We start from the raw sequence: 14,764 nt of genomic DNA on the forward strand, positions 1-14,764 counted from the left end.
GGCTTTTTAAAATAAAAATCAATATAAAATACCTTTTTTAATCGTTTCTTTTTCTGCATAGTCTTTAAAATATCAGTTGTCAAAAATATAGAGCTGACCTAATCTATTAGATTAGGTCATGCTACTATAATATGATAATGAATATACCACTTTGACATCATAATTGTGTTATCAGAAGAAATATAACTATTGGTTGAATAATTTTATATAAAAATTACAATGTTCAATGCAACTATTAAGTAGATCTAAAGACTAAAACAGTAAATGGTAAAAACAAAATAAGAATATATCTTCAATCAATAATATTGATCACAATATAATAAGGAAAGTGTTATAAAATAAAAAAGTAGCATAGCAATTATAGAAAAGGATATATTAACTTTTTTTATGATTTCAGAGATGTAGATAAAGAGATAACACAGAGAGTAAGGTTCTTGTTTTGTACAAAACTATTCCCAGTACTATCCCATGTACTACACATGGTCAAATGATAAGAGCCAGAAATGATTTTTGAGCACAGAGCTAGGAGGAAGCACATATCAAGATTTGTCCTAATAGCCAGCCTCCTCCTGTAAACAATTACAGAAATAACTTGGTGAAATTTTAAGATACTGTTGAATTATATAATTGATATATATCATATTTTAAGAATGCTAAAGCCAGTTTTAAAGCCAGCAAACTGAAAGAAAACATGATATAAGATATTAGATATAAGATATCTTAAAAATAGATATGAGATATCTTAAACAATTTTTATCTTTAAAAGATAAAAATTGGGACCAGAGTGGTGGTGCAAGCAGTATGGTGTCTGCCTTGAACCCTCTAACCTATGACAGACAGCAGTTTGATCCTCCGGCGTCCCATATGGTCCCCCAAGCCAGGAGCAATTTCTGATCACATGGCCAGGAGTAACCCCTGAGTATCACCAGGTGTAGCTCAAAAACAAAAACAAACAAAAAATAACACAAAAAAATAAAAATTGATGTAAGAATAAAGAAGAAAGGATAAAATGAGATCCATTATTAAGTGAAAACTGAAGAAACTAAATTTTAGTTTAAAAACCACAGATTTAAAATTATGCATAATAATAATGTTGGTTGAAAAGAAGATGTAAAGATGGTAGTAACAGAGTCTGAAGGATTATGTCAAAAACTTTTTTTTCAGAGACTGAATTTTGTATCTAGGAAGCATCTTTATATTTAAAAATACCACAATGGACTTCGTGGTGTCCATTAAGTCACAATGCATATTTGGCCTTAAATAATCTCTTTAGGAGATTGGAATTTGAAGCTTCTAGTAGGACTCAGAGAGCTATGGGATCCCCTCTTTGTGACTCTGAGTCATTCAAGCAAAAAATAAATTTGTGGTTCTTTAAGTTTGTGCTCTGACTTTTGATTCTAGTGATAACAGGATCCTCTGGTAGTGCAGGGCTGCAACAGGAGTGCACAAAGTAATTCTCAGAGGATCGTGTGGTGCAATAGATCACCAGGAATCAATGTGTACAAGACATGAGTTCACCTCCTCTACTATCTCTGTGACCCAGGAATGATGTGTATGAAATGAATAGAGATAAGTTATTGTTATCTAAAATACAGAAAAAAATGTGTTAAATTGATGGCTGTTGTAATATTGGACATCTTTTTTTTCTTTTTAACAGCCACTGAATTTTGAGAAAAAGAATTCATATACACTCAACATAGAAGGAGCAAATACACATCTTGATTTTCGCTTTTCTCACTTGGGTCCCTTTAAAGATGCCACCATGCTGAAGATTATTGTCGGGGATGTTGATGAACCTCCGCTCTTTTCCATGCCTTCCTACATCATGGAGGTCTATGAAAATGCCAAGATTGGAACTGTTGTGGGCACTGTATTGGCACAAGATCCCGACATTGCTAACAGTGTTGTAAGGTAGAGTATTCCCTTTAGAAATGCATTTATTAAATTTTATAGAATATACTCTACTTGAAGTGAATATCATTTTGCAAAAGTTCATTTTCAGGATATCTTTGTATTAAATAATTAAATTAAATTACCTAATTTTTCAATAGAGCAATGTTTTGATTATGATTATGACTACATGTAGATAGCCCTCTGATTATATTCTAATCACAAGTTAATTAGCTCATTTGATATAATAATTGACTGAAAATAATTTTGGAAATTATCTATTTACATATTAGATGACTTATTTTAAAATTATCAGTCATAAAAAGTAGAGATGAATGAGAAGAGTGAGGATTTGGAGAGAATGCTCCTTTAAGAATGATATTTAGCACAGCGGCGTTTGCCTTGCAAGCAGCCGATCCAAGACCAAAGGTGGTTGGTTCAAATCCCGGTGTCCCATATGGTCCCCCGTCCCTGCCAGGAGCTATTTCTGAGCAGACAGCCAGGAGTAACCCCTGAGCACTGCCAGGTGTGGCCCAAAAACAAAACAAAACAAAAGGAAGATATTTTTCTCCAATAATGGAATGCCCTTAGGAAATTACCTACCTTATTTGGAAAAGGAGAAAATGAACCCCTCTCTTGAAGAGTTATGGTGGAATTACATAGAGAAGTTCACTTAAAATACAGAGCTGTATCTTGAGCAACTGTGGTCACTGAGAAAATGTGAATTTGACCAAGACAGTACAAGAATCAGGGTCAGAGACAGTAAGACCAGTGTGGTAATGATGCCCTACTGAATAATTTCCTGCATGCTCTTTCTAATATGAAGAAACATTATTGCTGAGCAAGCATTTACTATCTATCATCTATCTATCTATCTATCTATCTATCTATCTATCTATCTATCTATCTATCTATCTATCTATCTATCTATCTATCATCTGTGTGTGAGATATTTGGTTAAAATAAACAATAGTACACTTTAAAGAACATATAAACTCACAAAAATAGTTTATTAATTCAGTATGTCCTGAATATGCAGCAGTTATAATTGATTATTTTCTTTTCTAAATATACAACTTTCTTAAATATGACCATATCAAACTATTGCATATAGGTATTCAGTTAACTGTACTTTTTAATTTGAATAGTCTCTAAAATTTGTTTATAAAGTCTTACGGTATCAGTTTACCTTTTACATCAAGTTCTTACTCACATTTTCTTTGGTTAGTATCTCTTTTAACAATAGCTTATGTGACACATTCCATAGTAGCCTGTATAAAGAGTTTCTTTTTGTACAAACATGGTAGGTTATGTTTTTGAAACTAAATTGACTGTCAAACTGAGTATAAACTCTTATGGACACAAATGTATTTATTTAATAATTTTGTTCTTCTTGTAAGTATCAAAACAATCTTTTAGCAACTCTGGCACATTGGAACTAAAATATGAACATTTGAGAAAGTAGACAACATTCAGTAATATCAGTGAATGCATTAAAAGCAGAAAGAAAAATTCATCTGCAATATGAACATTTGAGAAAGTAGACAACACTCAGTACTATCAGTGAATGCATTAAAAGCAGAAAGAAAGAGAATGCAAGAGACGAAGAGATTAATATACTTTGTTGTCAAAGCAGAAGAAAGCTCACTGATTTGTGTTAAAAGAGAGATTCTTGGGGCTGGAGCATTAGCACAGAGGTAAGCAGTTTGTCTTGTATGCTGCCAACACAGGAAGGACTCCGGTTCAAATACCGTCATACCATTTTGGTCCCTCGAGCCTGCAGCAGCTACTTCTGAGCCTGCGCATAGCCAGGAGTAACCCCCGAGCGCCGTTGGGTGTGACCAAAAACAAACAAACAAACAAAAACAAAAAACAAAGAAGAGAGAGATTTTTTTAGAGAAAGGACCCACCCTTTTTTGAGAATAAAAACATTTTCCTGTAGATGTGAAGTTACTTGATGAAGATTTGAAGCATGAGAGATATTACCGGTGTTAAAGTCTGTGCCGTGCATCCTCTCAACCTGGTTGAGCTTCCTAATATCCCATATCGTCCTAGAAAAGAGCAAATAATCCCTAAACAGCACTCTCAGTTATAGCCCCCAAACTCAAACTCTTTCATTCTAAACATTTTTAGCTTTCTTTTAAAATTGAATTTAAGTATTAGTATGTCATCTTTGAATTCAAGAAAGAGGTAGGAGTCACAGTTATTTTTAATTGTATATAAACACCAATTTGAGATTGTGTTCCATTCATTATCATGATACAGATACTAAAAACCTCTACATACATATGCACACACAGCAAAATTTTAAACTATGTCGTATTTTGTAGTTGAAACTAATAGGGAAATCAAGTAAAAATGTAAATGCTATGATAATGGGATGGGAAATATTTGAATGAAACAAGAAGTTCAAGTATCTGGAGGGAATGAATTGAGGAAGGGTAAATTAAGTTCAAAAACCCAGGTCCAGGTTGGAAATTAGATATTCAGACAAAGAAATATTGTATGGACAAAAAATTTTGATCATCTATATGGGAATCGGAAGTGACGTGTATGAATGAGAAGTAAGAAAAGAATCATGAAGATACTTTGAATTAAACCCATATATTTTAAATATTTCATGTCTTTGAAATTTATGACAGCAATGTCAGTGGAAGCAGAAAAAACAGAGATAAGTAACTTTATTTCAATAATAAAAAGAAATATTTCCTGATAAAGAATAACAAATATTTAAAATCTATAAAATGTAGTATCTATAGCTTAAAATCCCACCAGGTGTGGAAAAAATTTTAAGAGCCAAAGAAAGTATTGCTTTTGTGTGCTTTATAGAGTCAAAATTTTATATACAAAATATCAATCTCCAATAGAAAAGTAATTAGCATGAAATGGTGAAAGCCTTATAACAAAGGGCATTTGGCATTGTCAGACCTGGTTTATTGTCACCACTGAAATAGGAATGAATGGTGTTGTCGTCTTTTAGTGTATGTTACTGATATACACAGTCTTAGCATGTCCCAACTGCTGGATACTGAGGTTGAAAAGAGTCATAATAAACCAAACTCAATGATAAAGTAGTAAATATGGAATGCTTATAATGCTCAAGTAAAGAAATTCTGAAAAGATATTTTTGGCAAGAGACTATCAGTATATGTATTGTTCATATACATACTCATATATGCTTAAGCATATACATGTTTCCATGTATAGACTTAATTGAGCAAAACACATTATCTGTATATATTTAACTACCCCATAATTTTGTCTTAATAATAATTCTATATTGTTAGGATGATTTAATTGACACCATGCCTAAATAATAGACATGCTCCCAGTTGTTAAAGTTTAAAATGATTGTCTCAGAATAAGTCAAATTATTAGCATATGTATTCTTTTTATGCTCTATCTTTGAATTGGCAATGAAACTGTACTTATAAAGTTGCCTTAATAGAATTAGACTCCAAAAATGTTGTTTGGGGCATCATTTACATAATATTTATTCTTGATTTTAATAAAAATATGTCATTCACATGGGCCTGTAAGTGCCAACAGTGAATTTGATAGAAACAAAAAAACAGAAAACATTAACAAACACAAAAGCGCGCTTTATACTTCCACCTTCTCAGGGACCAAATGTTTGTACTAATTAACAAAAAAGCACATTGAAAAGATGAACCTTGTAATGTGCCCCAAAAAGCAATTAACAGCAAGTTTGCAGAATTGGTAATGAAAGGAGTTTGCTTCTGAAAGGCATCTGTGAAAAGCTTCCCAACTTCAGTCTTTTGTATTTCAATTTTCAGAACTATTAGTGAAACTCTTCAGATTTCTAAGAGCGTACTATATTGAGTGTTTGCCTCTTTCAATTCCAAACAAGAAAGCAATTTGCAGCAATAGTATTATCACCTTTAAAAATAATCAGAACCAAACTGTTTTCCAGAAATTGGGAACAAAAGTGTCTTGATTTTTACTGGCTATGTTTACAGATCACTTGCTGTATCCTGGAACTCGACTTAAGTAATACTCTGATTAGCTACTGAGAAATCAGGGACCCTTAGTGGATACCAGCAGAAGCCAGAAAGCTTTGTGGTCATGCAACCTTCAGTCATATGAATATTGAAAACACTTACTAGTCATAGTTTTACCTGTAGGCCTGACAATGCAAAAAAAAAAAAAAAAGTATTATTTGACTCCTGAAGAATCTATATTGCTAGTACCATTCTTCAGATGAAGAAACAGGCTCGAACATGTATGTGATTAAAGTTCACATAAAGATAAAGTCACAGATTGAGAATTAAATCTAGTTTTGCTTTACTACATATTCTTATTTTATTGCTGTTGCTTTTTGTTTGTTTGTTAATGTTTTGGGTCATACCCAGCTATGCCTGAGCTTAGTCCTGACTCTAAGATCAAGGATTACCACTGCTGATGCAAAGGTCAGAACTCATTGGGTCCTGTTAAGGCAAATCAAGTTGAAGGTGAACAGCACAAGTAGGATTTCACTTAAATCAGAATTGTTAGGGGACAAAGCAATAGCACATTGGGGAGGGTGTTGTTTGCCTTGAAAATGACCAGCCTGGGTTTGATCCTTGGCATCCCATATGATGTCCTGAGCCAGACATAATCCCTGAGCATTGCTGAATGTCCCCAAAACAAAACAAAACAAAAGAAAGAAGTGTGTGCCTTTTCCTTGTATTTGGAATTATCTCAAGTCACATATAGTCAAGTAGCATTTTGAGGAGGAATAACAGCAATAATTGCTATTAAATGGTATGGAGGCAAGACATTTGAGTATGTAAAGGGTGTTACAGAAGATTGAGGCAACTCTACCTTATAGATGAAGATGCCTGTGCATAGACTAAATCAATCAACTGACTTATTCCAGGCACACAGAGAGCTAATATCCGATATTAACAAAAATGATAGGATATGGACAATTTCATCATCTTAAAATTAATATATTGAGGCCAGAGCACAAAGCTAACCTGGGTTTAATTCCCAGCATCGTATATTGTTCCCCTAACTAGAAGAGCAATTTCTTATTGCAGAGACCAGGAGTAACTCCTGAATATCACCAGCAGTGCCATGATATGTATTAAAATCTATATTAAAATAAAAATATAAATGGTCATGCAAATATCTACATTTTCAGAATCAAGTTGACCTGATGAATGATTATGTATTGATAACCATTCAAGATGACAATCCGGTACAATGGAAATTATGCTTTCTCATTATTTCGCAACCTATTTAACCCTGGAATTAAAGCATAATCTTGGCTTAGTGATAGTTTTAGTCTAAGGGGAAACTAAAAATGCAAATAGTTTCAATGAAAATATTTCCAAAAGAGGTGATATTCAAGTTGTTTACAAAGAATTTCAAGAACTCAGGGTTTTTGAAATGTCTTATATTTTGTTTCATTTGAAGCATAAATAGAGAGAACATATCTTCCATTTATAGAGGTATTAATTTTTAGACATTTTATTGAATAGAGTCAGTTGCCCATTTGACTAGGCATAAAACACTATCAAGTGGCAAATCATCCTTATATTTAATTTCTTTAGAAATACTGTTTTCTGGATTTATGACTAATGGAATTAAATGTTTCACCAAAGTGAACAAAAAAACTATTTTATTTTTAAGTCACAAAACTGAGCAGCCTGCTTGTATGATACCTTTTGTAAATTAAAGACAAGTCTAAGCTGCTATAACTTGCCACAGGGTATACATAGATGAAATCTTATTCTATCTATTTATTGATCACAGGTAGAATCTGCTAAATAGCTCTTTGGAAAGTCAGATCTTAAATGTACCCACCACCCATGCTATATGTTTGAATATATTTAATATATGGCAACTGAACAAATGCCTTATGCTTTTTGCAGCAGAAGACTTTTCAAGTAAAACTCTGTGCTATTTATTTCCACTACATAAATTTTCAATTACTTTCTTATAGTGAAATGGACAGCCATGTAAATAAGTGCTCTGAAGACCAAAATTTTGTTACTGAAATAAAAAAAAAATAACTTTTTCAATGCACTTAACCGTGACAGTGATTATGCTGAATCTATGTCTACATAATCAAAGGGAAATGGAGTGCCAAGTAATCAACTGAATAATTTTTTGAAGTAGTTTATTTTGAAGAAAACACTTGATTATGGTCATCATTATAGAGATTGACTGCTTGCTTTGGTCATAGCTTTTTTATTTGTTGGCCCCTTAATTCTAATTTACATAATAAATTCTCAGCTACTTTCAATAAAATGCAATTTCTTTTTACTTTTTATCAGTGCTTTAAAATATGTTTTTGTAAAATATGAATTGGTGTGTATGTTATGTGACAAAACAGAAAGTAGTGGGATAATAAATATTACAAACCATATTTACCACTATATGATAAGTTTGCAAGATCTCTGTAGTACAATTTGAACCTTTATTGGCCAGTGTAAAATTTTTTAGTTCACATATGACACTAGTTCAATTTGAGAACTGTTCAAGACTAAGTAAGCACCCATCTGAGCTGGACTAACTTTGCCTTTTTTTATCCTAAAGTCAAGTAAGTTCACATAGAGGACCATGTTGTTGTCTATTAATCATGCACATTTCTAAATAGCATTTAGTATGGATGATTTTTGTTGTATTTTGGGGGGATACACACAGCAATGTTCAGATCTTATTCCTGTTTCTGTACTCAGGAATTAGAAATGATAAATTTCAGAGACTATATGGGGTACATGAAATCATACCCAGGTCAGTTGCTTTTAAGGCAAGAGCCCTACCCACTGTAATATATATATATTACATATTATATGTTATTTTAATATAAAATCTATATATGTAATATATTATACATTATATAATTATATATGATGGTATTATTATAATACATAATTATAATTATACATATACATTATATAATGTATAATATATAGTATTGTATAATGTATATGTATATCATGTATATATGTTTCTAGATAGATAGATGATAGATCTAGCCTAAGTATAATTGTCTATTGCAGGGGTCCTAAAATTTTTAAACAGGGGGCCAGTTCACTGTCCCTCAAACCATTGGAGGGTCTGACTATAGTAAAAATAAAACTTATGAACGAATTCTTATGCACACTGCATATATCTTATTTTGCAATGAAGAAACAAAACAGATACAAATACAATATGTGGCTCGCGAGCCATAGTTTGAGGACCACTGGTCTATTGACATTTACTTTATACAGGATGTGGAAACCATGAGGAATCAATGGCTTAATCATTGCATTAGAAGTTCCTTGAACACAATTCCACATGTACTTTCTTATGGGAACCCCTTATGTATGTATCTATCTTTTCCAAAGCATTAGCTATTCTAGATTGTTTGTATCTATCCTTTGATTCACCTGAGGGTGGTTACTGTTTGGGTGCCAGATGTAAAATCACCTTATGGTCGTATCTCCAACCTCAGGTTAACGAATCTAAAGCAGGTCACATATAAAATAATACAGAACAAGGTGAGAATGAAACATATGTAGTCTGGCTTTCTTCTATAACAACTGTTTTTTATTGAGTATAGAGACCTCCCCTCAGGAGGGGGAGTAATGACATAGTAAGGGTAAATAGCTCAGACTATTCTGAGCAAGTCAAGCCCAGATTTACACATAAAACAAACTTTGTTTTTGTGAAAACAAATTGTAAACAAATAGATCAAAAGAAACCAGAGAGATGGGGCCAGATAGGTAGGGCATCTGCCTTGCATGCAGAAGGACGGTGGTTGAAATCCTGGCATTCCATATGGTCCCCTGAGCCTGCCAGGAGCGATTTCTGAGTTTAGAGCCAGGAGTAATCCCTGAGCACTGCCGGGTGTGACCCAACACCCCCCCCCAAAAAAAAAAGAAATCAGAGATGATCTTTGTTTTAGGTAAAATAAGGTGTAACCTAACAAAATTTTAGTCTTAAAAGTGACTATAAGAATTGATCATTATGGTGTATATAAGTTGTGGAACTGTGTGTCTATGTAGTTTCTAAAAGATTAATGTTTAAAATATTTAAGTATATTTTATAAGTATTTTTTCTAAGTATATTCCTCACCCACTGGTTAGATCCTCTTTCATTGAAAGAGAAAAAATATTGCGAATAGCCTTGCAATCAGAGCTCAGCTCTGTAAAATTTTAAGGTTGAAGTATATTATTTTCTTTAGGAACCATTTTTCAGCTACAGACACTCTTGCTTTTCTAGTACCTACAAATGGAAATTTCTTGAAATGTTTATGGAAACTTAAAACAAGATTTAATAGATCATCAATGAGTTTCTGGTATTTTTTTAATTAGGGGAGCCATACCTGGTGATTGTTTATGGACTACTTATATTTCTGTGCTCTGGAGTTATTCCTGGTGATTTTCAGGAGATCATATTGTGACAGAGATGGAACCAGGGTTGGCAAAATTCAAGGCAAATGCCTTAGCCATTGGATTACTTACTGTGTCATTTAAAAAAATTTCCTGTTTATCATAAAGCAAGATTTCCCACACCTACTATGATTTAAATTCTCATTATCAGTGTTGGTTTCTCTGGAAGTGTTATTTTAATAATTTAATTTGTTTTGTATTGTTCTGTTTTTGTTTTTGACATGATTTCAAATCAAACAAAGTAAAATAATGTCAAGTTTCTTGTGCCAAATATTTTGGAAATAATGTGATTTCCACCATTTTGTAAATTTATCTTTTTTCTGAGTTATAGTTGCTTTACACAATTAATTTTTATTCAAACTGGTGTTTTTCACTATGAACTCTGTAGCTTTCTTAATATGTAGTTACTGAATAATCAATGTACAAAATCAATTATTTTTCTTGACCACTTACAAATAATATATGTTCATTTGCAGGTTTATTTTTCAATAATAAAGCTCTGAAATATTAGAGTTTATAGTCTTGAAATGTACGACTCTATTAATATCTTCTCCTGTGTGGACATTTTTCCACATGTTTTTGAAATATTCTTTGCCTAATGATACGTTTTACCTGCCTGGTAAGCACAATATTGACTTTCCAGTGGTATTATTTTGCCTCTCCATTTTTAATTACTATGTTTCTACTATCTACTATTTATTTCTTTTTTAGTGGAATATGGTAAGGATGTAGAAAGTTGGTTTGTAATTAGTTATTGAACTAACCATAAATTAAAAACACACAGGTAAAAAAAATCATTGCTCTTGGTCTACACATAAAATTGTTAGGCAGATATTAAGAGTCATAGCTATAAACAAAAATAATATAGACATATATTTTTAAATAGTGTCCTTCAATTTTACTTTATTACAGCATCAAGTAAAAACATTCATCTTTATTTTTAGGTACTTTATTGACTACCCTGCTGATGATGACAGATTTTTTAACATTGATGCCAATACTGGAACTATTAAGACAACAAAAGTTCTTGATAGAGAAGAAACTCCGTGGTACAACATCACTGTTGCTGCTTCAGAAATTGGTAAACTGTTTATATCATGTATCATAATAAAAAAATCACATGGGCATGAAGATGTACTGACATTTTTTCAAGAGAATGTTTTATGTTTTTATTTTTGATGCCAGGATCTAGCTTAGAAAACCAAGTATATGAGACACAATTACATGTTGTCAGAAACAGTAAATAAATCTTACACCTTTTCCTTTACATTCATCTTTGTCAAGTAGCAGAAAATTGGCATCACAGAACAATTTGTCTTTATTTCTGAATCAAACTACTTGCATCACTCTATCATGTGTTTCTGACTATTATATTCATAAATGAGGAGTAATAAGGGTACCTCCTATGTATGCATTATATTCTTCAAAATATAAATTGAAAATGTGAAATTTTTCTTGAATACTTATATTTGTTTAACTCTTATTTCCCAACCTTTGATTCACATATAAATTTACTATTAGCTTAGAAAAACCATTTCATGCCTCATCTGGAATATTGTACTGTGATATATATCTAAGCTCAGGGGTGAGTAAATAAATATAATTATCTATGATTTTCAAAATAGGTATGCATGGGTTTTTTAAATAAATAAAAATAAAATTATTAAACAGGATATATAATTTTAATAATTTTCAGTTAATAGTTAAGATAAAGCAAATATACCAATTACCTTTGTTTCATAGTTATATTCACAAGTATTGTGTATGCATGTGTATACATATAAATTAAATGTTTAAGTTTACTCATGAAAGAACTATAAATATTTTAAAAAGTTAAAATAATTCAAATAAACTAGAGATGATTACTAATACTTATGCAGTAATTTCCCTGAAGTTCATTGTTTATTACAATGCATAATACAATATTGGATTTTAAGAATAGAAACCCATAGTCCATGGTATTTACTGTTCAAAGTTGTATATCATTATATAATATATTAGGCTACTTGTTTTGCTCTAACAAATAAACTCTTTCCTGTTCAGTCATCAGATTTTAGTTCTTCTTTTCTGTGCCCAAACCTTGAAACCTCTAATCTAATATCTGTTACCCATGAATATCTTACATAGACTGTCCAATATAATAAGATACTATGAACTAAGTATTTTAAACTACAGACATTAGTTCTTCCCAATTCTGGAGCCATGGGAGTGTAAGTTCATTGGGCCAATTGACTTGTCATCAGTTTAGGCATTGAGTTATGATTTATAACCAATCTTAACCAAATTATTTCATAGGATAAAAACTCATCGGAGTTTGGGGTATGTTTTTTTTCCATAGAAAAAACATTTAAAAAAACTTTTTACAAAAACTTGAGTCTTCACCAACTTTGATGCTAGAAATAATTCAAAGAGATGGAGTGCATTTCTGGCATGTAGAGGAACTGGGTTTTTTGCTGGCTACCACGTGTAGTCCATGTAATATAGGCATAATATATGGGTATTGACCACTGATTCTCAGTAGTGCTGGTGAAATCCACAAAAAATATGAATTAATTGTCTCCCAAAGTCCCTACCATACCAATTTCTATAAATATACACAGGAGATAGGCTTCAATATATGCATGTGAAAAGGATAATAAGCACTAGTTCTATAGTAATGATTTGCATACTTTCATCATGTCATATGAGAAACATGCACTGTGATCCTGTTATTTGCTTATTTGGCTTAGTATAATGTTTCAGAAAATGTGGTGTATCATTATTCCATTTCTCCACTATTAAAAAAAATTCACATAGTATGTGTATGCATATTTTATTTATCTACTTATAACTTGATAAACATTTATGTTATTTTTACACCTTATCTAATGTGATTAATACAGCAAAAGACATTAATTGATAGTTTTGTGTGAATTTGTTTTAATTTCTCTTGGGTATATATCCAGGAGGGATATATGAGCTATATAAAAATTTAATATTTTATCTGCTATCTAGCTAGCATATGAATATTCTACATATATCTTTTGCAAAGTGGTATATTTAATTTTAGAGAGATATTATTTATGTAGTTCACAATGACTGTTATTTTCTGTCTCTTGATTTTTCTAGTGGGTATGAATCACAGTTAATTGTGATTTATGAACTTTTTTTTTTTTTTTTTTTGGTGTTTGGGCCACACCCGGTGGTGCTCAGGGGTTACTCCTGGCTGTCTGCTCATAAATAGCTCCTAGCAGGCACGGGGGACCATATGGGACACCGGGATTTGAACCAACCACCTTTGGTTCTGGATCGGCTGCTTGCAAGGCAAACGCCACTGTGCTATCTCTCCAGGCCCAGATTTATGAACTTTTATTTAAATCTTTATGACAAGTAAATAAACAAATTCTATTTTTTCCTATTGTATCTGAATCTTACATTTTTTGTCTTCAAAATCACTTTACTGACTTTAATTTAGATTTTTTTAGCCTACTACTCTCGTTAAAAGAAAAATTCACTTATTAGTTTTAAATAAATTTTATAAATAATACACAATTATATTTATTAGTGGTCCTTTCAATGTTTATTTTCAAAATACACAGACATAGAAATTATATGTTCCTCTAAATACTAATGGCTCATTGAAAATTAGTTAAAAGCTAAAGTAAATTAATATATTTAAGAAGTGATGAAGACAAAGATTCAGAAAATATTTTTTATTTTTCTAAGGTATAGTCCACATGTTTAAAAGATTAAAGAGAGAAGAGACAGATAGCATAAGATATAAAGCACTTACATTGCATGTTACTGACTGTGGTTTAATCTCCAACATCACTGAGATTCCTTCAAGAACTAGCATGTATAGCCCTGAGGTCTCTGAGCATTTCTGGAGTGGCCTGTATTGTCTTTCATATGACAAGGCCCAAAACAACTCTAAAAACTGAACCAAAGAACAGGAGCAAGCATGGCTTAGAATCATTGAGAGGGAATACAAGATCCTGAAAATAAATTAGGGGAACTCCTTCCAAAATGCATGGGGTGAGTTCATTGAGATCACATTTATTTATATGACACTATCAAAACATATTTTTCACTAGATTCTAGAGTTTCTCAGTTGCCGTGCTTCAGAGTCTCATTATAAAGAGATATTTTTATTAAATAGAAAATAAATTCTGAATATTTAAGAGTTAATGTTTATAATGGACAGGAACTTATTTGCAATCTTAGCTAAAGGAACTACAAAAATGTATTCAATTAACATCTTAAATATATAATAATTAAGTATACTTTCTAGTTTACTATTTGCTAGATTCCATATGAAAAATGAGTTAATAAATATCTATTATTAAGAAGGTATATAAAAACAGCAATAACCTTGTATTCTATAGATGCTAATTTAAAAGGTCTTAGAGATGTATCATCAAGTCTTACTAAAACAAAAATATTCCTTATTATCATAAACTATTATAAAGTATGAGCATTGATTAAGTATCCAGAGTGTGTGAGAT

General features: G+C 31.7%; 1 protein-coding gene across 1 annotated transcript in view; it reads left to right on the top strand.

The window, feature by feature from the left end:
• Nucleotides 1-14,764, top strand: part of CDH18 (cadherin 18) — a 298,495-nt gene that overhangs the window by 231,469 nt on the left and 52,262 nt on the right. The window contains exons 6-7 of the mRNA XM_049768384.1: nt 1,658-1,911; nt 11,225-11,361. Of these exons, the coding sequence (XP_049624341.1) occupies nt 1,658-1,911; nt 11,225-11,361 (391 nt within the window). The remainder of the gene's footprint in view (nt 1-1,657; nt 1,912-11,224; nt 11,362-14,764) is intronic.

The sequence above is a fragment of the Suncus etruscus genome, chromosome 2 (genome assembly GCF_024139225.1).
Source record: "Suncus etruscus isolate mSunEtr1 chromosome 2, mSunEtr1.pri.cur, whole genome shotgun sequence".
NCBI classification, from domain to species: Eukaryota; Metazoa; Chordata; class Mammalia; order Eulipotyphla; family Soricidae; genus Suncus; species Suncus etruscus.